Source organism: Coccomyxa subellipsoidea (genome assembly GCF_000258705.1).
Source record: "Coccomyxa subellipsoidea C-169, whole genome shotgun sequence".
NCBI lineage: Eukaryota > Viridiplantae > Chlorophyta > Trebouxiophyceae > Coccomyxaceae > Coccomyxa > Coccomyxa subellipsoidea.
In genome coordinates, this window is record NW_005178036.1 from 1,615,136 (window position 1) to 1,641,364 (window position 26,229).

The 26,229-nt window shown below is 54.7% G+C and overlaps 6 protein-coding genes across 6 annotated transcripts; 4 read left to right on the forward strand and 2 right to left on the reverse strand.

The window, feature by feature from the left end:
- Positions 1 to 98: 98 nt before the first annotated feature.
- Positions 99 to 991, reverse strand: COCSUDRAFT_33156 (hypothetical protein). The gene has a single exon (XM_005648152.1). The coding sequence runs from the start codon at positions 441 to 443 to the stop codon at positions 231 to 233; it is 213 nt and encodes a 70-aa protein (XP_005648209.1). The 5' UTR covers positions 444 to 991; the 3' UTR covers positions 99 to 230.
- Positions 992 to 9,014: 8,023 nt separating this feature from the next.
- COCSUDRAFT_63192 (SRR1-domain-containing protein) lies at positions 9,015 to 10,417 on the forward strand (the record flags this gene model as incomplete). The annotated part of the gene is made up of 4 exons (XM_005648153.1): positions 9,015 to 9,353; positions 9,548 to 9,721; positions 9,930 to 10,086; positions 10,383 to 10,417. The coding sequence occupies 4 exons, from the start codon at positions 9,015 to 9,017 to the stop codon at positions 10,415 to 10,417; spliced, it is 705 nt and encodes a 234-aa protein (XP_005648210.1).
- Positions 10,397 to 15,167, forward strand: COCSUDRAFT_47387 (U-box-domain-containing protein; the record flags this gene model as incomplete). The annotated part of the gene is made up of 10 exons (XM_005648154.1): positions 10,397 to 10,462; positions 10,645 to 10,840; positions 11,122 to 11,365; positions 11,512 to 11,613; positions 12,065 to 12,322; positions 12,585 to 12,909; positions 13,175 to 13,824; positions 14,044 to 14,242; positions 14,470 to 14,675; positions 15,027 to 15,167. Exons 3-10 carry the CDS (start codon positions 11,144 to 11,146, stop codon positions 15,165 to 15,167), a joined length of 2,103 nt encoding a protein of 700 aa, XP_005648211.1. The 5' UTR covers positions 10,397 to 10,462; positions 10,645 to 10,840; positions 11,122 to 11,143.
- A 1,541-nt stretch (positions 15,168 to 16,708) lies between these two features.
- On the forward strand, positions 16,709 to 19,921 carry COCSUDRAFT_66036 (alpha/beta-hydrolase; the record flags this gene model as incomplete). The annotated part of the gene is made up of 7 exons (XM_005648155.1): positions 16,709 to 17,009; positions 17,179 to 17,405; positions 17,604 to 18,101; positions 18,402 to 18,625; positions 18,892 to 19,139; positions 19,429 to 19,542; positions 19,784 to 19,921. Exons 3-7 carry the CDS (start codon positions 17,845 to 17,847, stop codon positions 19,919 to 19,921), a joined length of 981 nt encoding a protein of 326 aa, XP_005648212.1. The 5' UTR covers positions 16,709 to 17,009; positions 17,179 to 17,405; positions 17,604 to 17,844.
- A 1,089-nt stretch (positions 19,922 to 21,010) lies between these two features.
- Positions 21,011 to 23,707, reverse strand: COCSUDRAFT_63195 (D123-domain-containing protein; the record flags this gene model as incomplete). The annotated part of the gene is made up of 6 exons (XM_005648156.1): positions 21,011 to 21,502; positions 21,792 to 21,949; positions 22,286 to 22,460; positions 22,737 to 22,886; positions 23,000 to 23,095; positions 23,636 to 23,707. The coding sequence occupies 6 exons, from the start codon at positions 23,705 to 23,707 to the stop codon at positions 21,011 to 21,013; spliced, it is 1,143 nt and encodes a 380-aa protein (XP_005648213.1).
- Positions 23,708 to 23,718: 11 nt separating this feature from the next.
- On the forward strand, positions 23,719 to 25,689 carry COCSUDRAFT_66038 (hypothetical protein). The gene is made up of 4 exons (XM_005648157.1): positions 23,719 to 23,808; positions 24,195 to 24,438; positions 24,602 to 24,769; positions 24,940 to 25,689. The coding sequence occupies exons 2-4, from the start codon at positions 24,201 to 24,203 to the stop codon at positions 25,035 to 25,037; spliced, it is 504 nt and encodes a 167-aa protein (XP_005648214.1). The 5' UTR covers positions 23,719 to 23,808; positions 24,195 to 24,200; the 3' UTR covers positions 25,038 to 25,689.
- The last annotated feature ends 540 nt before the right edge of the window (positions 25,690 to 26,229 follow it).

Here is a 26,229-nt window from a genome sequence, read left to right on the forward strand (position 1 = left end):
TTCTGATGGGCATTGCCCACTGGTGTACTGGATTTTACCGTCCAGACACCAATTGCAGTGCAGCGTATTGCAGACATTTGATGAACAGATCAAGCTGTAAATTTGCGGCTTACATACACAAGTCCGATGTTGGCAATTTTTTTACTTTACTTGAGCAAAGCTGGTCTATAATCCTAAAGCACGTAAGATCAGTCTTGATTGGGCACGACACCTTGTTCATGTCTTTCATGCTATTTTTGATATGTTCTGTCTGATAATGGACCTTTGCAAGTTAATGTGCACCTCGCTGATTTAACAGTCACGACAACAACAGTGGGAAGTACTCCCTCCCTAAAGCAACAAGCAGCAAACAAATCGAAAATGCCTACGTACACCGCAAGGCTTGCAAACTTTCCCACCAGAACATCCCAGGGAACAAGCTGATGGCATGTGAACCTCTGCATCAGCCAGTTTTCTTTGTTTGAGCAGGCATAATTCTGCGTCTAACCCAGCCCAGATTAGACTTCCAAGTTTGCAGGCGGCAGCAAGTCAAGTTGAATCAAACATGATCCATATTGCAGGTCCATTGAAAGAGTCTCACGGCACCGGTTCTCACTTTTGCAAGTGCATGTTTCCAGTCAGCAAGCAGGCTGCTGTACGAGTTCTGTGTTAAAAGTCCTGTACTCTTTGTACGTGTCAACTGTACATGAAGCCAAGATTCACACGACTCGTCTCTATAATCTGCTACCGGAAGTAAATCGCAGTGCTGCAACCAATTCCAACAGAGTCCTCATGCCGACGGAAGTGCACTTGCTGCAAATGCGCATCATCTCTTTGACCCAAGCACCTCGGTGCCTGACTCCAGCAAATCCCCTCTGAGCCCAACCGGAGCCACCATGCGAGACTGCGCTACCTAGCTTGGACCGAAAAGCCTGAGGCATCCTTGCCGACGCCGCCGGCCTTCCCGTCTGCAGGCCGCGCCGGCGAATTCTTCCCGCCGCCTTGATCTTCTGCCGTCACCAGATCGCCCTCCTCGGGGATGGGGTGCGACGCGAAGACGCCCAGCTGCCGCGGCGTCGACCCGGACCGCGGCGACTCGCCCGAGAGCCGGCCGAACTGGCCGCTGTTCCGGTGCGGCAGCGCCGTCAGGATGCCGCTGACAGACGGCGAATCCGTTGTTCTGGGCGCAGCGTACTCCTGAGAGTAGGGCGACGCGCCGGCCGCCCATCTCCGGCCACCGTCGACCGCGCCGGCAGGGCCGGCCGGCCCGGCGCCGCCGTCGCGGTCGGTCAGCGGCGCGCTGGGCGCGCTCGGCAGGCCATCCGCCACGGTCTGCGCGGTGACCCCGGAGCCAAGCGCGGGGCTGCTGGCGCGCTGCAGGCCGCGCTGCTGCTGCTGCTGCTGCTGCTGGTTGCCGTCCTCGGGCTGCTGCGCTGCGCCGGACGCGAACGCGCTGTTGGCGAATGGCGAGGCGGCGATTGCTGACGTGGAGGCCGTGCGCCGCGAATCTGCGTCCTCCCGAGCCGCGGCCGAGAACGCCGACGGGGCCGTGCCCGGCCGTTGCTTCCCCTCTGGAGCCGCCGAGGCCTGCAGGACAGGTTATATCTGTAAGCACTTTGACCATGGAACGCCTTCTATCGCCCTTGACAAGACGGACACCATGTAGACAGCAGTCGACGTAAGCAGCATATTTCCGACCAGTAAGAGGAACTCAATCAGAAATGGCACGACTGCATCTCAGGATAGGAAAGTGGATAGATGGCTGACCGCAAAGGGGGAAGGGAAGGCGAGCTCGGGGGGCTGCCCGTCCATGTGCTGGTGCCCCCGGTCGAGGCTGGAGGTGGTGGGGGGCGAGAGGGAGGACTCAGGGCCAAATGATGACATGGGCACGTAGGCCAGGTCATCAGAGGTGGGCGGCTCAGTGTTGTCGCGCGTAGGGAAGGAGCAGGATACATCAGCAGGCAGCGAGCCTGCATGCACAACCTTTTTAGGACCCTCATGCAGGCAGTCCCTGTGCACGGAATTGGGCGTAGGAAATGATGCATGGCTCAGTTCAATGAGGCAGAAGGCCAAAAAGCATCGTGCATATCGGACACAAATGCACCTGGAAGGAAGCAATTGGCGGTCGAGATGTTTCTTTCAAAGGGACAGGGCCAGCTCAGAGGGTGCACACCTGCTGGCAGGGAGGAGGAGTCCGAGAGGGACTGCCTGGGCGCGGTTGATTCGATGAGATTGCAGATGTCCAGGGCGGAGGGTCGCGCTGAGGGGTCCAGCTGCCGGCATGCATTGATCGCCTCCTCAATCTCTGCAGGGCACTCCTCCGGCACCCTGCACACACAGCTCCCCTTCAGATTTGCTCGTACAAGCAGTGCTCAAAAATGGTGCATAACCCTGTAAGGCTAATTGAGAACACATTGGCTCTTTAGAAGGGTGTTGTTCCTGGAAGCAGGTACTGCATAATACTGGCAGGTGAATGCAAGGCAGGGCGCACCTGAGAGGCCGAAGTTGCCGCAGATGTGGCCGCTCCCCAGTCACAATCTCCCACAGAACCACCCCAAGGCTCCACAGATCCGCCTTCTCGCTGCACTCCTGCCCTGCCAGCACCTGTACCCCACAAATTGCACTCTCCTCAGCAGACCGCTCCTCTAGATGCCACAGTGACACTCAGATAAGCCGCACAAGCCATATGTGCGCCATGTATGATTGAGCAATGCTCCTCAAGCAAGAGCCCTTGCAAGGGTACACGCCTCGCCTGGCACAGGCTGCCCGCACCCTGCCACATCGCTCCAAAATAACAAAGTGACATGGAAAACAGAATCATCCAGAAGCACATGTGAGGTCCCAGGTGCGCACTTCGGGGGCGGCCCAATCGAAGGTGCCCTCCATGGAGACATGGGTGTTGTCGCGGGTGAGGATCTTGGCGAGGCCCACGTCGGCCACCTTGGCGGTGCCGTCCCGCGCCAGCAGAATGTTGGCGCTCTTCAGGTCCAGGTGCATCACCTTGCGGCTGTGCATGTGGTGCAGCCCCCGCGCTATGTGCAGAGCCACCTGCCAACCCCTGCCGCAGCAGCACCCAGGGCACATCAGCTTCATCCACAAAAGCGAGAATACTTTGGAGATGCCCATTCCTGTTTCTCATCCACATACAGACATTGCAGGACCTCCAGATGACGGTCCAAACGTCTGCATTGTTTGGGTATCTGCATTTGCGCCAGCTGACCATAAAAGCAAAGCCGGTTCCGCGCATTGTGGGCGCGGAACCGGCTGCACAAGAATAATGCCCTGCACTCATGCACTGGCTATGCCAAGGTGTTGTCACTGCGTACAGCGAATTCGCGCAAAGCTGCCAAGAGTTCGAAGAGCCCAGAGCAAGGAGAGAGGGAGGAGATGCGCACATGTTGCGCCACGAGAAGTGGTGGGTGGAGTCCTGGGAGAGGGCGCGCCACAGGTCGCCGCGGGGCATGTACTCAGTGACCAGCATGATCTGGTCGCCCGCCATGCTGGCGCCCAGAAACTGCACGATGTTGACGTGGCGCAGCGACTTCAGGATGGCCACCTCGTTGCGGAAGCGCTGCTGCTCCTTGGGGCTGTGCCCCGTCACAAACTTCACCGCCACCGGCGTGTTGCCCTGCCAGATGCCCTTGTACACCTGCAATACAGAGGGAGCAGCAACGTTAGTTATGCACCGATCTGGCAGTGACAGAACACACAAAGCAGGAGTGAAACCATGCCTAGAGGCAAAAAGAGCAGCACAGACATGCATAAAAAATGCCCACGGTGTCAAATTGCGCAGCCAATTGTGAGGACAATGGGCAATAACCTTTCACAGGCCATTTGCTACGCTCAGAGTGCCATAGACCCTCAACGGCGGGAGAAACCTCAATCATGTGCAATATTGAAGTTTAACAGGAGTAGCAGGGCAGGATGGGAACCTTCCCAGCTGTGGGATATAGAAAAGGGAAAGGCATCGCGCACCGAGCCGAAGCCGCCGGTGCCGAGCTGCCAGTCGCGGCCGTAGGGGTCCTTGCAGATGATGATGTCCTCGGGCATGATCTCCCAATCCGCCTCCGCGCCCAGCGACGTCCTGGTGCGCCACAGGCTCGATGACTCACCGCCATCGCGCCACGAGCCGCCCGACATCGCAAAGCGCGGCTCCACAAAATACTCCGTGTCGTTGTCCAGCATCAGGAACCTGAACAGTGGCCGGCCCCAAACGGGTGATGCAGCTGCGGAACAGGATAGATCCGAACAGAGTCGGGCAGAACAGAGACGGCCCAGAAGCCCCCACGTGAGCAGCCTGTAGCATCATGAGTCCAGGCCAGATGTGCACGAACAGCACAGGCAGCACTCTGTGATGCGAAAGATGCAGGGTGACAGAGATCTGCATCCATCAAGCAATAGAAATTGAGGGCACAGCAGTGCTCTGTTTGTGCACCAGTTGTGCGCACCCTGAGTCATCCGTGCCAGCGCGCCTGATGTAGGGCTGCATCCCAATCTCCCCTGACATTGTGGATGACGCAGAGTCCTTGATCACTCCACCATCCATACTGCCGCCTGCACTCATCGTTGGCATCTTAGCAGCATCTCCACACATTTTCCTTTGCTAAAATTGCGCACACTCAATATAACCAGTACGGTGAGAACATGAAATGCGTCTGCTACATTCTTGTCAAACCATAGAAGAGGCACAGACGCTCACCGTTGGGGAAGCGCTTTGCAGATCCAAAACCAGTCCCTTTGGCATGCGGGCTCTCCTCATCGCTGCTCCCCGAGTTGCGGATGCGCCGCTTGCGCATCACCAACCATGTCGCCAAACCCGCCGCCACAATCGCTAGCCCCGCCACACCCCCTATCACTCCTGCAAAGCCACTAATATGTCAGCCAACAATTCGCACCATGCGGACAACCTTTCCTCTCTTGAGACACAGCCCATCAGACCTCTTGTGCAGAACCTCTTGTGCAGCCAGCCTGCAAGGTGCAACAATGCGTCCAAGAATACGCATCAGCCTTCTCAAGGAAGTGCTACGTGTGACAGTGCCGCAATGTCGACCGGTACATGGACTAGGGGCTCAGACACACCTCCCACAATAGGCCCAACATTGTTCCCGCCGCTGCCGCCGCCGCCCGGCGCAGCCGCGCTGCTGGTCTGCGAGCCCAGGAAGGCTCCCAACGGCGCAGGTGTCGGCGCGCTGGCCGCAGCCACGGCCGGCTGCTGCGGCGGGGCCTGCATGGTGCCCGAATTCTGCACGGTGCTGATGGCGGAGTTGATGCCGTTGCTGATCGCCGACACCGCGATGTTGAGGGCCCGCTGGGGATTTGGGGGATTGTAGGGGTTGCTCTCGTCCAGGGCCGGGGGAAGGGCGATGCCCGTGGCTTGGGGAATGGCGGCCACGCCGGCTGTGGGACTCCTGTGGGACATGCAGACCAGTTTCAATCTACCCTGGGATTCAACCATGAAACCCATGGCTCAGAGAGACCATCCAGAGCACAAATCAAGGAGAGCGAAAAAAGAACGGAGGCTGATGTGGGTTGACCAGGCGGCTGTACCTGGCCAGGTCTGGCAAGGGCGGGAGGTCAATGAGAGAACGGGCTGGGAGAGAGAGCAGTGGCGATGCAGCTGGGAGGCGCAGGCTGGGAAAGCCCCAAATCTCCCTGAGCCCCACAGTGCCACTAGTAAGGTATGATTCAATCCTATGGCTTTCTGCCATTTACACAGCAATAACTCCAGAGCAGATTCTTTTCCCTTCCTTCCCAGCAGCACTGATCTGATATTGACAAGGGTATCCAGTACTGCTGCAGAATTGGAGCGCCAACAAGCAGGTGTGCGAACAAGAGAAGCGGAACGCAATCAATCCCTGGCGCTCAAGCAAACCAAGGGTTAATGCAGTCCTGCATCCCAGGCTGCACGCATGATTGCGCTTGAGTAGTATATGCTACGCTTGACATACAGCGATGTTGCATGACCCTATAACTCACAACTCTTTGTATCTAGCACTGCGGATGGGGGAGGTTACTCACCAGAGAGACTGGGCAGTGGGAAGGGTCTGCGGCTGGCCGGCTGGGAAGGAGCCACCAGCCGCGGGGTCAGGGATAGATGCGGGGTCAGGAGAGGCTGCAGGCCACAGGATGGCGTCCACCACATGAACCCACGACGTGCACACCTGGAAGCTGCTCAGTATGCGCGCCGGGTTGTCCAGCAGACCAGTCAAGATCACCTGCCACACATCCCATCCACATCAAAGCTTGATCCCAGCTACCGTACCTTAGAGGAGCAGAATTCCCAGGAGCACACCCGCACAGCAACAACTTGAGGAGCTCTGGGGACAGAGTCAGCATGCGTCTGGTGCACACTCTTTGGCGCATTCCACTATGATACACAGGTGCCAGACGCATGAAGACTATGTTGACAGATCCCTTCAAGTGCGTAAATGATCGCCTGTCATCTACTGCACAAAGTGCTCGAGCCATTCCAGACAGGTGGTGGACAAGTCGGGATGCCTCCGGCTGCGCACCTCGCTGCTGCGCACGCCAGCGGGGACGGCAAAGTGCAGGTCATAGCGGCTGGAGTTGACCACGGCTGACAGCTGAGTGGGCGACACCCCTCTGATCAGTAGCTGGTCGCTGCTGAGTGGCTGTGACAGCATGTTGTACAGCCAGAAGCTGACCGCCTTGCTGGTCGCCACCCCCTTCTGCAGCTCTGCAGCCACTGCCCTGTTGTTGCCTGCACACATGCGATCAGTCTAAAGTGAGTTACATGCGCGCCTCAGGACATGAGCTCCACTCCTTAGTAGAAGCCCCGGCAAGGTGTATAATCCGGAATGCGCTCTCGTTGTTGATATTTCTGGGCTCATACATCGTTGTGCAGCAGGACTGTAAGGGATCCTTGATGCGCAGTGCAGACAAGTCCGCAAATGGAGATCTATTCACAGGAAACGAGGGCGCACTTGAGCCTCCATTCGTGCTATCCAATGCTGCGTTGGAAGCCACAAACAGTGTGAAGCCCACAAGGGGGCTTGGCACCACCGATTGCACATCCGGCTGTGCAGTATCCAAAACCCGCTTGATGTCCGAGAGGTTGAACTGCGGGGGAAAAAGGGTGTCCAAGGATGCTGTGCACGCGTCTGACAGTGCAGCCTGCACAAGCACATCCAGGTGATGCGATCTTTCCCAGGTCCCATAACAATGTGTAGATTGAGAAAAACGCGCTTCAGACCGTTCTGTACTAAGGTGCTATTCAACCTCCACAGGACTCCAGAAAGGTCTGGAAAGCTGTTGGGTCTGCAAGCTAATCCGAAATTAGGCGATGGTGTCCCTATAATAACAACGCAGTGATCCAGGTGGTTGGGCTCTGCGCTTGCTTCTGGAATATTGTCCAGAACATTATGGATGGTCAGTTGCTGCACCAGGGTGCCAGGAGCCACACGCCTCAGATCCTGATCCTGACCCGACATATATACTCATTTAAAGTAGTTTCTATACCTTCCCACCGGCGCCACTGGTAATCCCGCAGAAACATCTGCTTCCCTTCAGAAAAGGATGCTTTGGAAACCTGGCATGCATTCTGCGGCAGTGGACGACATAACAGCCTACCCTAAAAATACCATGCATGACATGCTAAAGGTCCAAAAGAGGGCACCGTGAACAACCTAGACGCTATCACTATGTTACTCAAGGTTCTGTCATTCGAAACCTTCGGGGGCACGAGAGCCCTGCTGCCGAGGTATCTTTCCCTCGGAAGAACGTGCTACTGACTAAAATGTTGTTGTATTGACATCGTGCTAGCGGGCAGCGAAACGCGTCATCCATGGTATCCACTCTCCGCCGAGATATGGAAAACTTGCTCGAGTTGTGCGTGCTGTGCACCTCCTCGACAACCTCTTGCTCGGCAATGCATGTCCCAGATCCAGCTACCTGACTGATATTCCTAGTGAAAATGCTAATGGTCAAGGGTTAGAGTCAAGAAACTGGAGAAAAGAAGCAATTCTTACGTTAATAGAAGTGGATGAACAGGCCACAAGGACAAGCGCCAGGAGCACTGGCGCCCGCCACCGGCCAATCCAGAGTTTCTCCATATCACATCAGGCCTGCTGCTGACTGCAGCACACCCTCAGAGCTTACTTTTCTGGCTCTCTAAGGTGTTAGAGGAGGTTTGATATTCCTGTCTGCAGCGTTGTTCCCTCCGTGACTGTGCCAGGTGGCATCATCATGATGGGGATGGCTGGGACGAAGAACACGGGAATGCAGTCTGCATTCATGCAATTCACCCAGCACCTAGGATCTTCACGTATATAAGCATGTATTGCTAAAACCTCGGGAGTGCAGAAACGGCATATAAAGATTTGCATGAACCCATCGAGAGTTCATTGACGAAGGCATCAGATCTTGAGGATGATCACTTAAGGTTATATTGTTTTATCTTTATCTTTATTGGCATCCGTGCCCTGATTTTGTCGATGCACAATAAATTGGTATTATGGAGTGGACTGTTGTTGGAAGGAAGGGAAAGAAATCAGGCAGGCCTTGCAAGCAGGAACATCACGAAGGTAACATAAGATGAGTTGTGATTACAATTTGTTACCTAAGAAATATTGAGTGTGGCATTCATACGACCAGCGCCCAACGTGCAGGTCAGCAGGAAGCTCAGCCTCACGTAGCAGACATACGATTGCCTGTCCAACGACGTTACAAAGAAAGGACTGCGACGGAGAAGGTCCAAGACCTGTCCTCTCAACTGCAACGCATCAAGGCTGAAGTCGCTGACTCAGACTTCTACGAGTGAGAACTAAAACCCAAACCCGCCCTTCGGCTTCTTCAATACGATGCTCATAAAGGCCACAAATCTCACAATCTGCGGTAATGATGTTCTGAACGTCAGCCAAATTTGCAGGAATTTCTTGCCAAAGCTAAATCATGCAGAACAGCTCTGGGAGGAGCATGCGCTGGAGAGATGCGCAGACCTCTCAGCCTGTGCCGCGCCGAATGTCAGTGCGGCACCTGAGCTCGCTGCACATAGGAATGGCACACCAGTCTCCGAAATGCAGATGCTGTCAGCGCAGCTCCAGACATCGCTGACCCTCGGCCAGCATCAGCAGGCAGCAGCAAGCAGCCAGATAATGAACGGCGAGGACAAAGACAGCAGAACTGGAGTGCTGCGTGCACCGAATGGCGCCCACAGGCTTTGGAGATGGGATGAGGTGGAGGAGATGGTAGTTTATGGGCTCGGCAGCCTCGAGGCCGGCCATGTGCCTCGCTACCAGCTGGCACTGGCCCTGCTGTTAGCAGACCGCCTGCCCAAATTGCAGGGGCCAATCCAAGTCTTCGACCCGGTCTTCACTGAGGTGGACCACCAGCTCCTCAAGGAGCAGGGCCTCCTGGTATGCTCCCATGCACCATGATTATTCCACCATGCCTTGTTTCTCTGGTGTAATCTGACCTGTTTGCATGCAATGCTCGTCAAGATAGTGGCACTATTTTGCTCTTCCCAACAGTCATGGTGGGGGCTGAATTTCTGTAGTTCTGGAAAGCTCACCATCTCGGCAAGTCTCTCTAGGAAATTGCTTGTGCACAGGTGCTGGGTGAGAACGAGGAGGGCAGGAGACGCGCAACGCGGCCAACGCTGTTCTACCTGCCCCACTGCGAGGCGGATCTGTGCAGCAACCTGGTGGAGGCCAATCTCGGCTGCGGAACTCTTGCGGTTGTGCTGGGCAACAGCTTCGCTCTGTACCACGAGCGCTGGACGCAGGTAGTTTTTTTTTCGTGAAATTTTCAAAATAGATTTTTGTGGAGTATTCCATTTGCCCATGCAAGTACCAGTATGTGGCGGCTTGAAATGACTGGGCTTGGTTGTGCTCCTCAATCTTAGTGGCCTGGCCGCCCTCCAAAATACCCATGTATTATTGGTAAAATGGCCACTGTGTCTTGCCTCATTGGCCAGATAAATATGAATGCAGGCAGGCTCCGCACAGACGCAGCACCGGCGCGCGCGACTGGACGCGCTGCTGCGCACCGTCGAAGTCGGCGCCGTGCTGGAAGTGCCCATCAGCGATCACCACTTCCCAGTGGTGTCTGCCTTCAACGACATGAGCCTGCACCTTTTCCCTGCCACCGGTGTGCAGCTGCCGGTGCTCCCACTTGAAGGGCTTTTGCTCAACGACATCATGCATTGCCCTGCTTGGTGAGTGACAAGGCAGGATAACAAGGACGTCTGAGTGGTGTGGTGGTTCTTTGCATGGAACCAAGTTGAGGCTTGATTTGACCCAAGACTCACCATTGACACACCAAGGGGAGTATAAGAAGAACGGGGGAGTTCTTCTTATACTCCCCTTGGACACACCCACTGCAACAAAGGGCCTGACTAGGCTTTCATCCAGTTCGGCTCAGACGTTGTGCTGCACTGCTCGCAGGGAACCCGGCAAATGGAGATGTCAACGCGACATAATTTGAGGGTGTACGATATGACGCTGAATTTCTGCTAGGTTTGCAGGTGAGTCTTCGTTGCGTTTTCAAGGGGGGGATTTCTAAACCCTCCTAGCCAAGCCGGTCTTGGATTAGTCTGTCAGTGTAAAGCTGCTACATCAGCACTATCTTAATATCTCGACAGCATGTAGGGGTTACTGGGGCTGGCCACGGAACGTCGCCTCACGCTCAGGTCCCATTCCGTTGCAGGGGCATCTCGGTAGGGCAGTGCAGACGGAAGCCTTGATACGGGGAGTATAACATCAATTTTGCCGTGAAAACCAATCGAAGTACCTTTGATAAAGGAGATCTGGGCTGTTGGATGCCTGCGAGTGCGGAGGCAGCGGAGTCGTACAACATGTTATGATATACATCCCCCAGATCTGCAGTGTATAACCTTAAGAAGGTAAGGGTGAGCTCTCTGACATTTCCTGCTGTCAGCTTACCACTGAAGAAAGATTCAATCTGTCAGAAGCGCCCATGTAGCAGGAAAGAAACCACAAGGCAGAAAGTATAGTTACTGAACCAATAGTATCTATCCCGCTTTATTGCATGATTTGGGCTTGCATCTGTCTTGATTGATACTTGTCCACGCATTATTTTTGTCTTCATCCTTGAGCCTCAGGTACCCTTGAACCAGGCAGGCTGCTGGCGATCTACTCTGTGACCAGGTCAGTGTTGGCGCAGGAACTAATTACGTCTAGTTGCAATGGAGGGACCGAAGCACCGCATGTCTGGAAATGGTGCTCATACCCCGGAGAAGAGGAAGCTGTTAGTGGCAGAGTCTCCTAACGCAGGAGCTGCAGCTTTCCAGACATGGCTGGAAGAAGAGGAAGAGGAGTGGAGGGTTGGCCAGAAGCTGGCTGCCACTTGCCCTGCAGAGTTCATCTGCCCCATTTCCCTGGATATGATGACAGAGCCAGTAATTCTGGTGGGTACCGCAGCAGCTTGATGCAATATTGTCTGATCACATGTTGTGAAGCTTTGTGTGAAACTTTTTCGCTGTGAATTCCATGCTCATATGAAGGGCAATGTTCCCTTCAATTCCCATATCCTGAAGAGGACGTTCGCATGCAGGCTGAGACTGGGATGACGTACGAGCGGGCTGCCATTCGAAAGTGGTTCTTCATGGGAGGGGACACCTGTCCGCTGACAGGAGTCCGCCTCAGCACCACAAAGGTATCATCACCATTGAACACTACTCTTCTGCATACTTCGGTGCATAAAATGCCCCTCATCCGTGCCCTCTGCCCTTGTGAAAGCCGGCCTGATGGACCATAGACAATCAGTAATGCCCTGTGGTATGGAATGGCCCTGTTAGGCATGCAGAGGGCTCAAGGAGCTTGCACTTATGCCCTCTGCTTCCTGAAAGCAGTGTGGCTGTTCTAACAAGAGGTAATGCCCACGGTTGATTGGGTCTTGCTTGGATCTGGCGAGTCCAACAAGGGGTAAGACTGTGGCAGTCTTTAATTGCAGCTTGTCTGCAGGACGTACATTGCCTTTGGCAGGAAAAACGTGTAATAGTACTAACAATGATATGGTGGAAAATAGAGGCAGTGTCAGACATGCACATGATTGTTCAGTCTTGGAAATGTCAGTTTGGCTATTTGAATGAGAAGTGATGCCCCAGGTGATGGCGCACAAGCACCTGCAGCGGCGCATAGAGAAGTGGGTGCGCACGCGGGGGATGCCCCACGATGACGAGGAGTCCATGGCCGACTCGCTCAAGGCGGCCATGCAGTCGTCGTTCGACGAGCCTGATCTGTGCGCGCGATCCCTCGGCGGTTTGGAGGATCACGGCGCTGCACCCGGCAGCCCGGGAGCCTCCACCACCGCTCCTTCCACCGTCGGCGCTTCCACCATCGGGCCTTCCTCCATCCACAAGATGGTGCGGCTCCTGGCATGCATGCTTTGAGAAGAGCGTGGGGCTCCTGACTTCCTCATTCAAATTTTGATTTTACCTAAATTAGCAGTGTCTGTGTGCCAGCTGTTCCGATAAGCACGTGCTCTTTACGCGGACAATGCTCAAGCCAACTGAAAGCAGCGGTCTAATTTGTTCAACCCAGCGGTGTGGCTAGCACTCAAATTGCCCTTGCATGCACAGGGCAAAGTTTCCGTGCATCCACTGACCCACTGTCTGTGCTGCGCAGTCAAAGCCGGGCAAGGCGCGGTCGGAGGGGTCCTCAAGCCGCCGCGGCGGCCGCAGCCGCAGCGCGGCCGCGCCGGCGCCGGCCGCCGCTGACAGCAATGTCAAGCGCAGCAGCATCCTGCTGCGCGCACTGTCCAGCAGCACGCTCGCGATTCTCACCAGCGCAGCTTCCTCGCGGGCCGCCACTCCCAACGCCACTCCGCGCTCCAAGTGCGAGCCTGTCTGCGAGGGCGACCCCTCCTGCGAGGTGACTGCCGTGCCTGAAGATGCGCCCGAGGAGCTCCTGCTGCTTGCACCGCCCAACAGCCCCGCCGTGCTGCCCACAGGTGCGCTGGCGATTAGACAGCACTGTCACAAGCATCCATGCTGTCCAAACACAGCAGCGTGCGCATAAATCATGCACAATGAGTTTTTGTCCATCGACTAGCTGGCCCAAGTTGTGATTTACTCCTCGATTCCCTCCTACACAACGTGTGTTTGTCTAGTACCATGCAGCTGTGCTGCGTGGTGCACCTATCAGAACATTCTGCCTATTGCAAGCGTCTTACTTGGGACTATCAGCCTGATACAATGCATGCACACACCTCGCAGGCTGCGACACAGCATCGGGGCAGCACAAGCGCACAGTGTCCCTGGAGGAGCTGCCGCGCGCGCCGCGGGGGACCCGCATCAGCGTGAGCAACCCCGTCTACAGAGAATTCAAATTCGAGCGCGCTGACGAGCCTGCAAGCCCCTTCCCGGCCAAGCCGGCCGCCGCCGCGCTCTCCACACAGATCCACGCCACGTGCAGCGGCGCCTCGGAGTCTGTGGAACTCGTGGAGGGGCCAGTGGTGGAAGAGCTGCAGGCTGAGAAGGTGGATCTGCCACTGGAGGAAGGGGGTGTTGTCCTTGGGGAGGCCGCCCCGATGGCGCCACCCGAAACCGATGCAGAGTGCGGCGCTGCGCCGAACGGCGGCGGCGGCGACGGGGTGGCTGAGCCGCAGGGGAAACGCTCAAAGGCAAAGAAAGGGAAGGAGAAGAAGCGGCGGCACAAGGCGGAGTGGGTGTCAGTGACGGAGGCACCGCCGTCGGATGGGTGCACCTTGGCAGGAGCACACCAGCTGGAAGCTGCCAGCAGGTGCACATCCACTGCGTCGTACTTCACTACAGTGGAGCAGAGCGGAGAGACGGAGGGCACGCCTGCTCCTGCCGCGCTCTCCAAACCTGCGTGCGACCCTGCCGGGCACGCTCCGCCTCCTGAGGTGAGCTTCTCATCAGCGTTTGATTCTGAAGCTGAATTCCCCCAGTTCAAAGAGCAAGTCAAGGCACGTTGCCACACTGTCTTGGCCACACTGTCTCCGGCAACAAGGCGCCATCAATGAGAAGAGCATGTTAGACATGTGCCGAAAGCTACAGGCCGGAGCAACGGTACGAGCAGCAACGGAATGCAGGAATGAAGACACTTTTCTGGTTCGTGGCAGGGCACAAGCCGGGCAAGGAGCGGGCTGCTGCGTGCACTGTCGCGGAGCTTCAGCAGCCGCCGCGCCCTGCGGCCCGACTGCGAGGGGCGCAGCTCTGGGCGCGGCTACCTGCCGTCCCGCCTGTCCGAGACTGGCACAGGCAAGCAAACCTCCCCAGCTTTACATAAGCCTGTTTCCTTGCTCGGCCTCAGCCTGCCGTGTATACAAGTCCACCCATCCTGTGCAGCATCCCCACCGGTAATTGCCTTCCATTGGGCCCTAAAGCACCAGATGACATCTGTGTGGGGCAATCTTCTACAGACCATTCACAGCAGGGATAAGATGACATGCCAGGCAATCGCATGCTGACCTGGTGTCCTAATTGGTACTCACGCCGGCTTGACAATAGCTGCAGCACTCGCTCAACAGTGTGCTTGTGTCTCGCAGCCGCCACATCTGGAGCGATTGTGGCGCGCGCATCGGCCGAGCGGCAGCGGTCGGTGGCGGCGCTGCTGACATCAGCGGCTGTGCCGGGGCTGACGGCGCTGGCGCTGCGCACGCTGTCCTGCCTGGGCTACCACCGCCTGTTTTGGATGCGCTGCTTCGGCGGCTGCATGTCTGCGCCGGACGTGCTCTCTCTGGACATCCCCGAGGTGCGCCATGTGCTGTGCAGAAGTCATTTGCCGTGGACTACGATCCATTACTCACCAAAAGCAGCCTTTTCAGGAGTACAAGAGGCACCCTTATGGCAATTGGCGTGCCACATCCAATCTCGGCGCATCCTTGCCTACGCTTGCTTTCTTGAGGCCCAGCTGCTGCTTGGGCATCTTGCTCCTGCTTTTGCCCCTGGGTCTTGAAGTCAGAACTCTACATCTTTCTGGTCTAGTTGGGGCGGCCTACTGGCATGATCAACTGGTGCACAAGGAACACAGGCAGAGGCATGGCCTTAAATGGGAAGGGCAGGGAATAGAATCTCTTATAGTGATGTCTGGGGTTGGCCGCAGGATGCGGGCATGCGGATGCAGAGCATTTTGGACGCTGACGAGTACTTCCACTCCGAGGACGCCGAGGTCGTGTCTGTGCACCGCTTTGCACGCCGCATCATCGCTGACTACATGCCGCCTGTCACCGCCGGCGTTCCCTAACTCTGGAAATGAGAAATTGAGAAAAGGGTGAACAACTGGGTGTTCTGGTGGACTTGGGGGTGTTTGTCAAAAGTGCAGGAGGAAAGGGGTGCCTGCCTTTGTGGTGTGGGCTTGGGCAGGTTTGGGAGCCAGTCTGTGTGTCTTGGCCTTTCTCATAAAGGCAAGAGTGGCCTGATGATTCCATCAGGGTGTTGCCGCCATGTGGTGCGGCCTTTTATTGTCAATGTAGGGGGCAGGTTTTAAGTTGGAACTGACAGGATGGGGACTTGGAGCTTTAATTCTGCCACACAACAGGTGTGGTGCAAAGGGCTTGGGGGTAGTTGTAGGGGCCAGTCAGCCCAAACTTTGCCAGCAACCTCCAGTTGTGAGGTTTGCGTTGTACCTGTCATGGATGACAGCGCCGCTACAGCACAGCGCTTTCCATCTTCTGCGGAGGCTTTGATGGTGTGACTGTGAGCCACTCAGAAAGAACAATTATGCATCTGAGTTTTTCTCTTGCTCCCCATCACTCTACAGGTGATGGGGAGGACAACTTCGATGATGCTAGCTGTGCTGCCATATATATCTCATGAGGTCAGAAACAATAAATCACAGGGTAAGCTGTCAGTCAGCAAATGAAGCACGGACTGTTGCAATGATGGCAACGAGGGTGACAGGTGCACTTGGCACTTGCACCACTCTTCAGATAGGACTGGAGCTTGAAGTAGAGCTGCAACTGTATCTCTTTGACGATGCACGCACAGCACTTTGGCATGCGCTGCCTGCAGTGGTTGTTCTACAACACTGCCAGTAAGAATACGCTGCTATATTATGCCGTGGAGCTCCTGGAGGCACCCGAAGACCTAAATTGTTCTTTTTAGGACTTGGTTTTATTTTAGGAACATTGCAATCTGCAGGCTTGTGCCTTGCTAGCTGGCCAGCGCTGGGATGCCACTGGGATACACCCGGTGCGCTGACTAGTTAGGGTTCCTCCTGTGGATCCAAATCTGCGCAGGCAACAATTGAAATAGTGAAATGGTGATGATGAACACAAGTAATATCAACCCATTCATGCTTTGAGCTGCGCAGCTACGTAGGCAGCTACGCGGTATACGGTATATCGGCACCAGCACCGATGTTGCAACTCAGGAGCCTGCCCCTAAACGTTTTGGTGCAAAGGATGTGAGGGGCTCATTTATCATGCCGTGACTGACTCAGATGTGTCCAGGACTGTGTCTGCCTGTGTCTGCCAGAATTGTAATATATCAGTGTTGCTAGTTTCCTAAATTCTGCCTATTTTCGCATGCATGCAGTCATCACGATCATGTCACCTTGCAATTGGTGCTATGGTGATTAATGATATCAATATCAAATTTACTGTGCTGTGGAGCTCCCAAATCAACGCATTCCCATCGCTCTAACTTCCAACTGGGCTTCGGGTTGGGTTCCCCGCTGACGAAGCAACGGTGCCAGTGCTGAGCTGTCCTGCTTGATGCCCAACCACGGAATCATTCTTGATTGGCCACATCATTGTTGATTTCAGCATAGATCTCCACATATGACTGGATTCAGCCGTAAAAAAGATCTGTATCTACAGCCTGGCACAACCTGCACTCCTTTAGAAACGCTAACAAACGAGGCATGATTTACCTCTTGAAGTCCAAGGGCTGACGCCTGGCGACAGGATGGTTCTAGCCTGAGTCGATTTGTTCTGTAACATTTTTCAAGTGGCCACTTCTTTGGACAAGATCTGTGAACACCGTTCCTTGCGTGAAAAGTGCTGTGGAGGGACGATGTCTTGGAAAGACCTCCAAAAGACAGCCTTCTTGTGCTGTCTATGTCTGCTGTGCTGCACGAAGACAGGTGCAGTGAAGCACCTTCTGATCCGGTCTCCTGTTTCTGCTATCTCCTGCTTTCTGCCTCTATGGCGGATGTCCCTGTGCTTGACAATTTGCATATTGCTCCTTTCACAGAAGGTGCGTCGGTGGCTTGGCGCTCCACTCCTTTGCTGAAAGTTGGAGGCACAAAGCAGGACAACGCAGCACGGACGCTCAGGCGACCACAGTATGGTGCCCAGCAAGCAGACACCCAGTTGAGAAGGAATGAAATTCCTCCTGAAAGTGATGACCTTCAGAGTCCTGCCTCGCAAGAAGCGGGTACTGGGCCAGTTCCCAGTCCACAGCGAAGCTGGTGGAGTTCAGTGTGGCCCTTCAGTTGGGTTTTCCCAGATGAAAGCGGGCAGAAGCGCCCGGGCTACAGGTGAATACCGGCACCACTGTCCTCTAATGTATTTCCTATCTATTTACTTGGTGTACATAGGTGTATTGCGGGAAATTCAGTTTGGCGGAAGTGTAAGGACTGTACAGCGTAGCTAGATAATTCTCCTTGCACTGCAATTCCAGAACGTCAACGGAAATTTCACGGTAACGCAACAAGCGATGGGATGGGGTGGAACAGGTGGGACAAATTCCTGACGTCCCGCCACGACTCAGAGGCAGAGATTGCAGCAGAAGACGCAGCAAAGGCCAAGCTGCAGCATGGTCCCCAGAGACATGCGCCAGATCAGCAGGAGCAAGACGATGCTTTTCAGCAGAGGCAGCTCCTGCCACTGTGGCTTAGGCCTGCTGACATCCAGAGCAGCGCAGCTGATGCGCGCGCGATTGGCAGCTATGAGGACACCATAGAGGAACTGCAGCGCATGGCGTTTCCCAGTCAGCAGGCAGCAGAGCTGGATTCTGGCGGGGAGTTGAGTACTGATGTTGGGCCGCTGACGCCGTACAATGAGTCAGCGCTGACGCCGCTGATCCCCACAGCAGTGATGTGGCTGGTGGCGGAAGCCGAGGAGAAGCTGCGCAATGACTCCTGGCTCAATCTGGACCTGGCCATCAGCCTGGCCCGTCTGCAGAGCGTTGCCTACTGCCACTTTCCCAATGTCCAGGCCTGGAATTGCTCCAGGTACCCACCTTCCTGCTTCTTGGGCATTTGCCCACTCCAGCTTGGCGCCCACTGTAGATCTCTGGCAAAATGCTCTCTTCTTTTTGAGGGGAGTGCGTGAAGAGGGACTCTGCATTGTTCAGTGCTGCAAGCTTGCTCTTATCAGCACTGGGGACCAAGTTATGGTGTGTGTACTTCAAGCCCTTTCTGACAGCGCCTCTATGAGCAAATATGCCTCTCGCGCGTGCAGGTGTCACGGCTATGTTCAAGCTCGTTCAGACAGCGCCTCTTTACAGCATTTGTGCCATGTCGCGTGCGCAGGTGTCACGGCAAGGCGGCGAACTTCCAGGTGGAGCGCATAGTGTATGACGAGGGGTGGGACCTGTTTGGGTACGCTGGCTGGGACCCGCGGCTGCAGGCGATGGTGGTGTCCTTCCGGGGCACGGACAGCCACTCCATCTACAACTGGGCCGAGAACATGCGCTACTGGCGCACCGACTTTAAAGTCCCCTTCCCCGGCTCCGACGGCTCCAAGGTCCACACCGGTGCGCTGTTGTCCACCCTTTGCCTACATTACTACGCTGCATGTCCATGCCAAATATTAGCAAATTACTGGCTTTGGGCCACACTTGATATGTTGCGCATAGGCAGAAATAGGCGGCTTCCCATGCACAAAAGCAGGGTCAATAAGGGTGCAGATGGCAATGTGTGGGAACACTTGACGGCCCCGCAATTTCTGGCTGTCTGTTCAGTAGGAGTGTCTTATAAATAGATATAGTAGACACATCCTGAAGCCCGGAATGCACTGCAGGCTTCTACGTGTCGTACAACAACAGCAGCCTGGAGCCCAACATAACGGCGGCCGTGCGCAACATGGCGGCCGCGCACCCGGGCGCGCCGTTGTATGTGATCGGTCACTCGATGGGCGCCGCGCTCGCCACCATCTGCGCCATGGACGTCAAGTTCAAGGCCAATCTGACCGATGTTCATTTGTACACCTTTGGGTCGCCGCGCGTCGGCAACGATGTCTTCGCGTCCTTCGTCGTCAACCAGACCACGGTTTGTCTTCTGCTGCCCCTGTATGGAGCAAGCCCACACTGAAAGCAAGTGTGGCCCTGAGGATGGCAGATGCAATGCACTACTCTTCAATGCCTGCTTGAAGGCCTTGGACGGTGGGCATTGCTTGTTTTCATGGACATTTGTTGATTTCTCTTCCTCATGCACTTCACTGGGAAGTGCAGTGCATTTGCTGCGAAGGTCACTCCCATGCTGCGTTCTGCAGAACAATTAGGCACCCTGTTGTAGAGTGTTGGAGCGCTGATGGTATGAGCTTGGGGGCTGCGCGCAGGAGAGCTGGCGATTCACGCACAACCGGGACATAGTGCCGTCGTGGCCGCCGCAGTGGGTCGGCTTCCACCACCTTCCGCGCGAAGTCTGGCAGGTCGACTTTGGCGTCGCCGGGGTGCGCAGCGCGTGAAGTATCTGCCAAGGCATCACTTTCGTCACCTTTACAGAGCCACTCCATTGGATGGCTCCTTGATGCACATTTAGGCATAGTGCTGGAGTGTCTTTCTCTCCTGTGCATCTATCCAGTCACGCTGTGCATGCATCTGCTACTGGGGGTGCTCGAACGCATTTTTCTCGGCAAATGCTCGACAGCTTGATGGTATCCCAAACTGAACATTGACTTCTTGGGGTGACAGGTGCTGGGCGTGTGCAACAAGGAGGGGGAGGATCCGCGGTGCCACAACAGCGTGTGCTACCTGGGCCTCTGCACCAGCGTGGCCGACCACCTCCTCTACCTCGGCTCCCACATGTACAATGGCCACCCCAGCTGCTAACCCAGCTGCTCACCCCACCGCTGCATGCACACCCCACTTCAGCCTTGGCCGCCCCCGTTTCTGGCTGCCCCCTCTATGAAGCCAGGACGGTTGGTAGCCCCAGTGCTGTTCGGACAAGAAGTTCGGGGCAGCACGCTGCAACTTTTGAGACATTAGCATGTTGCGGCAGCCGCCAAGATTGCTACCTTCTTTTGAGTTGCTGGTATGTGTGCTTCTTGGAACAGTTGGAGTACCAGGCTTGCTCCTCTTGAGCCCTGCTGATAGCACTGAGCCACATCTCACTGAGCCACATCTCAGCTACTGTTGACCAGCACAGTCTGGGTGGTGTTCAGCGGACGTACTGCAAGTCTGAGCACTGTGCAATGAGCATGCAGCGTGGTGGGGTACTTAGTTGGCAGCACCTACATGGTGCTGTGCCATGGTGACATTGACTGAACCATGTGTGCTGCTATACTGCAGGCATACGCACACGTGTGATATGCACCACAGCATCTGCTGTGCGTCCTGAGTGCTTGCTCCAGGCGCACGCTGTTGTGACATTGTGAATCTAGGATTGTGACATAAGAGTTGTGTGGTATCTGTACAAAATGGCAGCGCAGCTGTACTTTGCCAGCGGCTGCGTTCTAGTTTGTAGAGTAGGCTCGTCCTGAGCAATGGAGTGGACTGAGGCCGCGTAAGTTGGTGGTGCAGAAGCCTCACAGAGCTGTGCGGCTTTGTATTGATTCTTTGGTAGACAGGTTTGGGCATTGACGCCATGTACCCTCAGGGCTCCAGATCCCAGGACTGGATCTGGAGTAATTACTATGGCAGCACATTCACACGGTCGTGTATTTCCTGTGTACATAAGAATTGTAAGTGTGTTGAGTCACTCGACTTGAGTGACAAGCTCGAAAGGTAGATGGCACAGCCCGAAAATGAAAGCTCCTTTCTAATAGATCATTAAATGGCAGTCATGCTCTAGAGCTCTGCGGTATTAACAGGCATCAGGTCTGACATCACTGATGGAGTGGCACTCAGCTTAATGTGTTGCAATTGCTCACATAAACACTCTGAAATCTTTCTCACGGTACTGCTTCTGCTGCTGCTGAGCTAGCCTCTATCCTCAGTCTGCAGCCGGCGCAGCAATTCACTGATGGCACTCCCGTCACTGTTGTCCACCATGTCAAAAGGGGCGCCATAGGCAGCCACACTGGGCCGCATCACTGCTCCATCAGTGTTCAGCCTGAACTCAATCTCACCAGGCCACCCATTCCCTGCAGCTCCTTCCTCTGTGATTCCACTCCCTGACGCAGTCCCATTGCTTTCTGCATGGCTGGCACCCCTTTCTCCCGCTCTGTCTGGTGAGCTTGCTCCCCCCTCTGATGCTGACGGCTGCTCCCCTGGCTGCCTGACTGGGCTAGCTTCCTCTGCTGATCTATCTCCTGTATCGTTTGTCATGCTTTCTGGGCTTTCTGCTGATGTTGCAGCGCTGGAGCTGTCCGGCTCATCTGCAGAGTTGGGCAGAGCATAAGGCAGCTCTGCCCAGTCGAACAAGAGGGGCGAGGTCGTCCCTCCAATGGGGTTGAAGTCAATCAGCCGCACCTGTAATGGCAGTCCTTTTCCATGTGAGCCAGGGAATACGCTCCTGGAACATGCGTTGCAGTGGGACAACCAGCCTCAAGCAAGGAATTTTCACAGAGGCCACTTGCATGCTAGGGCAGCTAGCAGAGAACAGGAAACTTCCCCGTCAAGCTGCCAGCAAATCCTGAGCAACTGGCCGTCAATTAAGAACATGGGCCTCCATACAGGACGTTGTGCAATGCCAGCAAAGGCTTTCTGTGCAAAGCAAGAAGTCAAGTAGGGCAGGGTGAGGAGCAGGGTATACTCTGACCCTGCCCGCAGTCGTGATGTACACGTCAAAGGTGTAGTCAGCCTTGGGGAAGCGCTGCTGCACGTGCTCTTCAAAGAACTCCAGCATGGCTTCCAGCAGGTCCTCCTTCTGCGCCTCCAGTGAAGCCGCATTCTCCATAATGTTCCTCTGCGATATGGCTGAGCGCAAGCACAGGAAACTAGCTGAAAAAGTCATAAATAGCTTGCTCGAGATCTGAGCGCCATCACCATCACCATTACGGCCACTTTGACTTCTGAGCTGTCTGTGTTACCCATTTGGGTAGCGAATTTGAATGGCAATCAGACAGCAGACATGGCAATCATGGTCTGCCCAACGGCTCATCAGATGACAATGTCCCAACAAGCAGGAGGAATTCTTCGGCAGAGAAGGAATGCCTGAAGAATGGCCTTCCGTAGCTGTCAACACAAAACAGTCCAGTACAGAACAGTCCAGTGGTACATAGAAACACCAGTCCAAAACGAGCGAGGCGCCACCTGCCAGGTCGCGCCCCTTCACAAAGCAGCGAAACTCCCTCTCGGGCCGCAGTGGCACCCATTTTCGCAGCGCCAGGTGAAATCCTGGCAGCGCTGCAGGCGCGTCAGCACACGCGTCAAACGCATGACAAATGTCGTGCGCGATGCGGTCTGAGCTCTTCAGCAGCAGGAGCACCTGCACTGCAGCCAGTCCACGCTGTGCTACAGAGCACTCCTGAACCGTCAGACTTGACTCTTTCCTTCATGCTTGCGCAAAATATGATTGCGCTGTGAGCACATTGGACAGATGCCACCCTTGACTGCATCATGCAGGAACACAATGATGGCTTTTTGGCTAGAGACTGTGCGGTAGAGACACACGACGCACAGTGATGTCTGTTTGGCGACAGGCTCAGCATAAGTGATAAAAGACACACAGTGACGCATGTTTGGCGACAAACGGTGCACCAACCTCGTCGGCATGTGTGCAGGCAAGGGACTTGTTGGACGAGACCCAAATTGCATCATGGGGCGCGCTCCAATTGAGCTTGGGGGCCACGCAGCCCCCCAGGTCATCTATGGCTGCCTGAATCTTCGCTAGCAGCTCAGGGAACTCCGGCAGCTGCATTGCACCCACACACACCCCTTCAGTCAGCCACGTGCCTGCATTTATCGCGCTGTACCAATGCAATGGCAGGTGCTATGTATTTTGGATATATAGGTGTCAGGAAGTACATTTGTAGGTTCATCCTGATGTTCAGCGTCCTCGGGCTCATCCTCGCTCCAGTCAGAGTAGTCATCGTCAGGTGAGGGCCTGGCTCGCCGTGGCAGCTGCGCACATGGTGCACTTTGTCATCCCCCACTGGGGAGCTTGACAAAAACTGATAGACACTTGTGAATTCGTTGCTACACACCAAGTTTGTGAATAAGATTGGGAAGCATATGATCGGAACCTCCCAGCCACACCGCAAGAGGCTCGACCTATCAGATGTGATAGCATACCGCATTGGAATCGGCTGCAAGGAAGACTCCATCATCGACCAGGTACTGGACAAAAGCAGCAGGGAGTTCGATCACTTTGCTGCGGAAGGCCACATCACGGAAGTGAGGGTACCACTCACCAAATTGGCAGCTTACTATATTCCTGTAAGTCATTCAGATTCGCTATGAAGACTTGTCAGCTTATATATAGTATTCCCGCATGATCTCAGATCTGCAAATTGGCCATTTGAGCGTTTTCTTGTGCAAGAGCTCAATATTAAGACAAAAACTGCTCATAAACGTCACAGATTGAGTTACGCAGATGCGATCTTTTATAATTTGGAAGCATGTCCTCCTTTCCATTCAGCCATCCTTGGTGTATATACGGACCGAGCGAAGGACCGTAATGCCCTCGGCGATGACAGAGGCGAGTCGAGAGAAGCTAAGCGGGAGGAGGAACATGAATTTGCATAGGCTGGGGACCATAAATGCACAATCTATAGTTCAAGTTTGATGCGGATACACCTCACCGAAGACGGAGATCAGTGTATGCTTTCCCTCAGGTGAGTTGCCCGGAGTTTTATAGCCCAATCTACTCCGTCTAGAAGTGACCTAGCTGCACTAGGAAATCTTGTGGCAGGGCTACTATCTTGTCCTTTTATCGGAAGGGGGCCATCCGCTTGTAGGCCAGCACCCGACTTTTGGATCTGCTGGTGGCGTGACTCCTCGGTCAGCCAGCGTGCGGTCCAAAGGGCCCCAGCAACGGCTCAAATCTTATGGCAGGACTCACACAGCCAGCCTTTCGTTTCTGCTGGCTGGAGTTGCTTGCTCCATCCCTTTTGGATGTGATGACGTTCATTGCAGGGGCCAATCTAACTATTCGAACCACCTTCCTGTAGCTGCTACACATGGCATTGCTTTTTGAAAGAAGACAACTTTCTTGATGCAGGGTGCAATGGCGGTCACGACTATCACGTCAGATTTCCTAGTCTACAATGGCAAGAAGAGGGCACTTCAGCAAGAATTATTGCGAGCACAGCACAACGCAATCGTCGATAAGCTGTCGGCCGACGCTTCCTGTCCCAGCGAGTTCCTCTGCCCGATCTCGCTCGAGATCATGCATTTCCCGGTGATGGTAGTGGCCACGGGCCAAAAGTACGACCTCAGCAGCATCCTCACCTGGATAAGCTCTGGTGAGTCCCAGAGCCCTCAAAGCACAGCATGCCTTCTTTGTTCAGGAAGCTGCAGCACCCTGTCTTCGACTCCCATCAAGATTTCCAGAATGCACTGTGCTGTTTAGCCCCATTGGACACCGTTGCTCAATCAGATGTGACAAGCTTCTTTGCTTTGCTGCAGGCGGCACGACATGCCCACTGACAGGTGTGCAGCTGGGCAAGAGCATGGAACTTCGCATGATGAAGACCCTGCACGGTCGCATCACTGCCTGGCTCACTGACCAGGGCGTGGACCTGGAGCAAACAGTGAAGGAGGCCGATGAAACTTGGCATGCCAACCACAGCACCGGTGAGTGTGTCCCTGCATCGGAGTGCCTGGTGCATATGTAAAAGGTTGATCAATCCGCGGTCAGCAGCAAACTGTGTTTCAAGCAGCTGCACGCATCATCTTCGCTGGTGCAAACATCTATAATGTCCTTGACTGGTTATCATCAAGCAATGAACGTGTCTTTTGTGCAGGAGAGACCAAGCAGCCTCGGCGCAAGCTTCTTGCCACCATCTCTGCTGTGTTCCGATTCCTGGCCGCTGATTGTAGGATGTACGGCAACATATACTAAGTGGACTGCTCACCCAACACGTCAGCAATATTGAGGCTAATTCTGGGAGTCCGCTGGATTCAAAATAATTGATTGGGCCGCCTTAAAGAAGAGGACTTGTTCCCTCTGTGCAATGTGGTAATCGGGATAATGAGATTGGGATTCCAGCCCTGTCTGTCAGTGACTCGACAGTGGCGCAATGAAAACATTGCACGTGTCTGCCTTGTTGGTAAGCCTCCCAATTAGATGGTCAAGGCCTGGGGACATCGCAGCAATTGAAAGATAAGGAGTGTGTCCTCTTTTTCAGCTGCCTTAGACATGCAGCTAGGCGACTGCTATCGCTGATGCAAAGTTGCGATTGCGGGTGGGGGATTTTTTATGAAGTGCAGTAGAATGCGTATGGGGTCCACATATTTGCTTGAAAATTAGTACAGCGGACTGCATCACCTTTTACTGAGAAGAGAATTTGCTGTTTAGTTGTCTAGGTTGTTGTCGAGCTAGGGCTCACAAGGATTTTTTTGACATCAGGATTGATGTATCAAGGATTGAGTGTACTGACATTCGGAAAATTGCTGGCGCAATGAATTTGAGTTGCTGGCCATTTAAAGTCCATTTCACATCCATATGAATCGGGGACCTGTTGAACCATTAGTGGGTTACGATGATGATTTAGAATTCATAAATGTACCCAACTCATCACTGCTCAGGGACATTACAAGAAACTCATGCATGCATGACAATTTGCAGGCAGCAGAGGAACTTTGCGATTGTTGCTTTCAACACGTTTTAGGCGGCAAAGACATATCCCAGCTGGATATACAATCACCCCTAGCTGACTATAGCAAGCAGGCTAACAATCAGAGGCCCATAAATAGCAGATGCAAAAAATTTATGTGCGACCAAAAGTGGTGCACTGACAACATCAATAAGAGAACATGCAAAATGCCAGCCGCCACGGCAGCGTGCAAAGACAAACCCTGGTGTGCAGGCTCCGAAAAGGCCATACACAAGCTGGGGGTTTGGCTTTGCAGCCTCTGCTGTGCACGGCTCTGCATGCTCCAAAAATTATTTCCATGCATTGCAGAGTCAGTCTCGGTGATCAGTATCACCAGACGCACTCTGCATGCACGCAGTGATCTTTCACATCACTGCATTTCACTGGTCCCTTTGCCAGAAGTATCCCCCTTGGGGCGCACGTGATCAGGGGACTCTA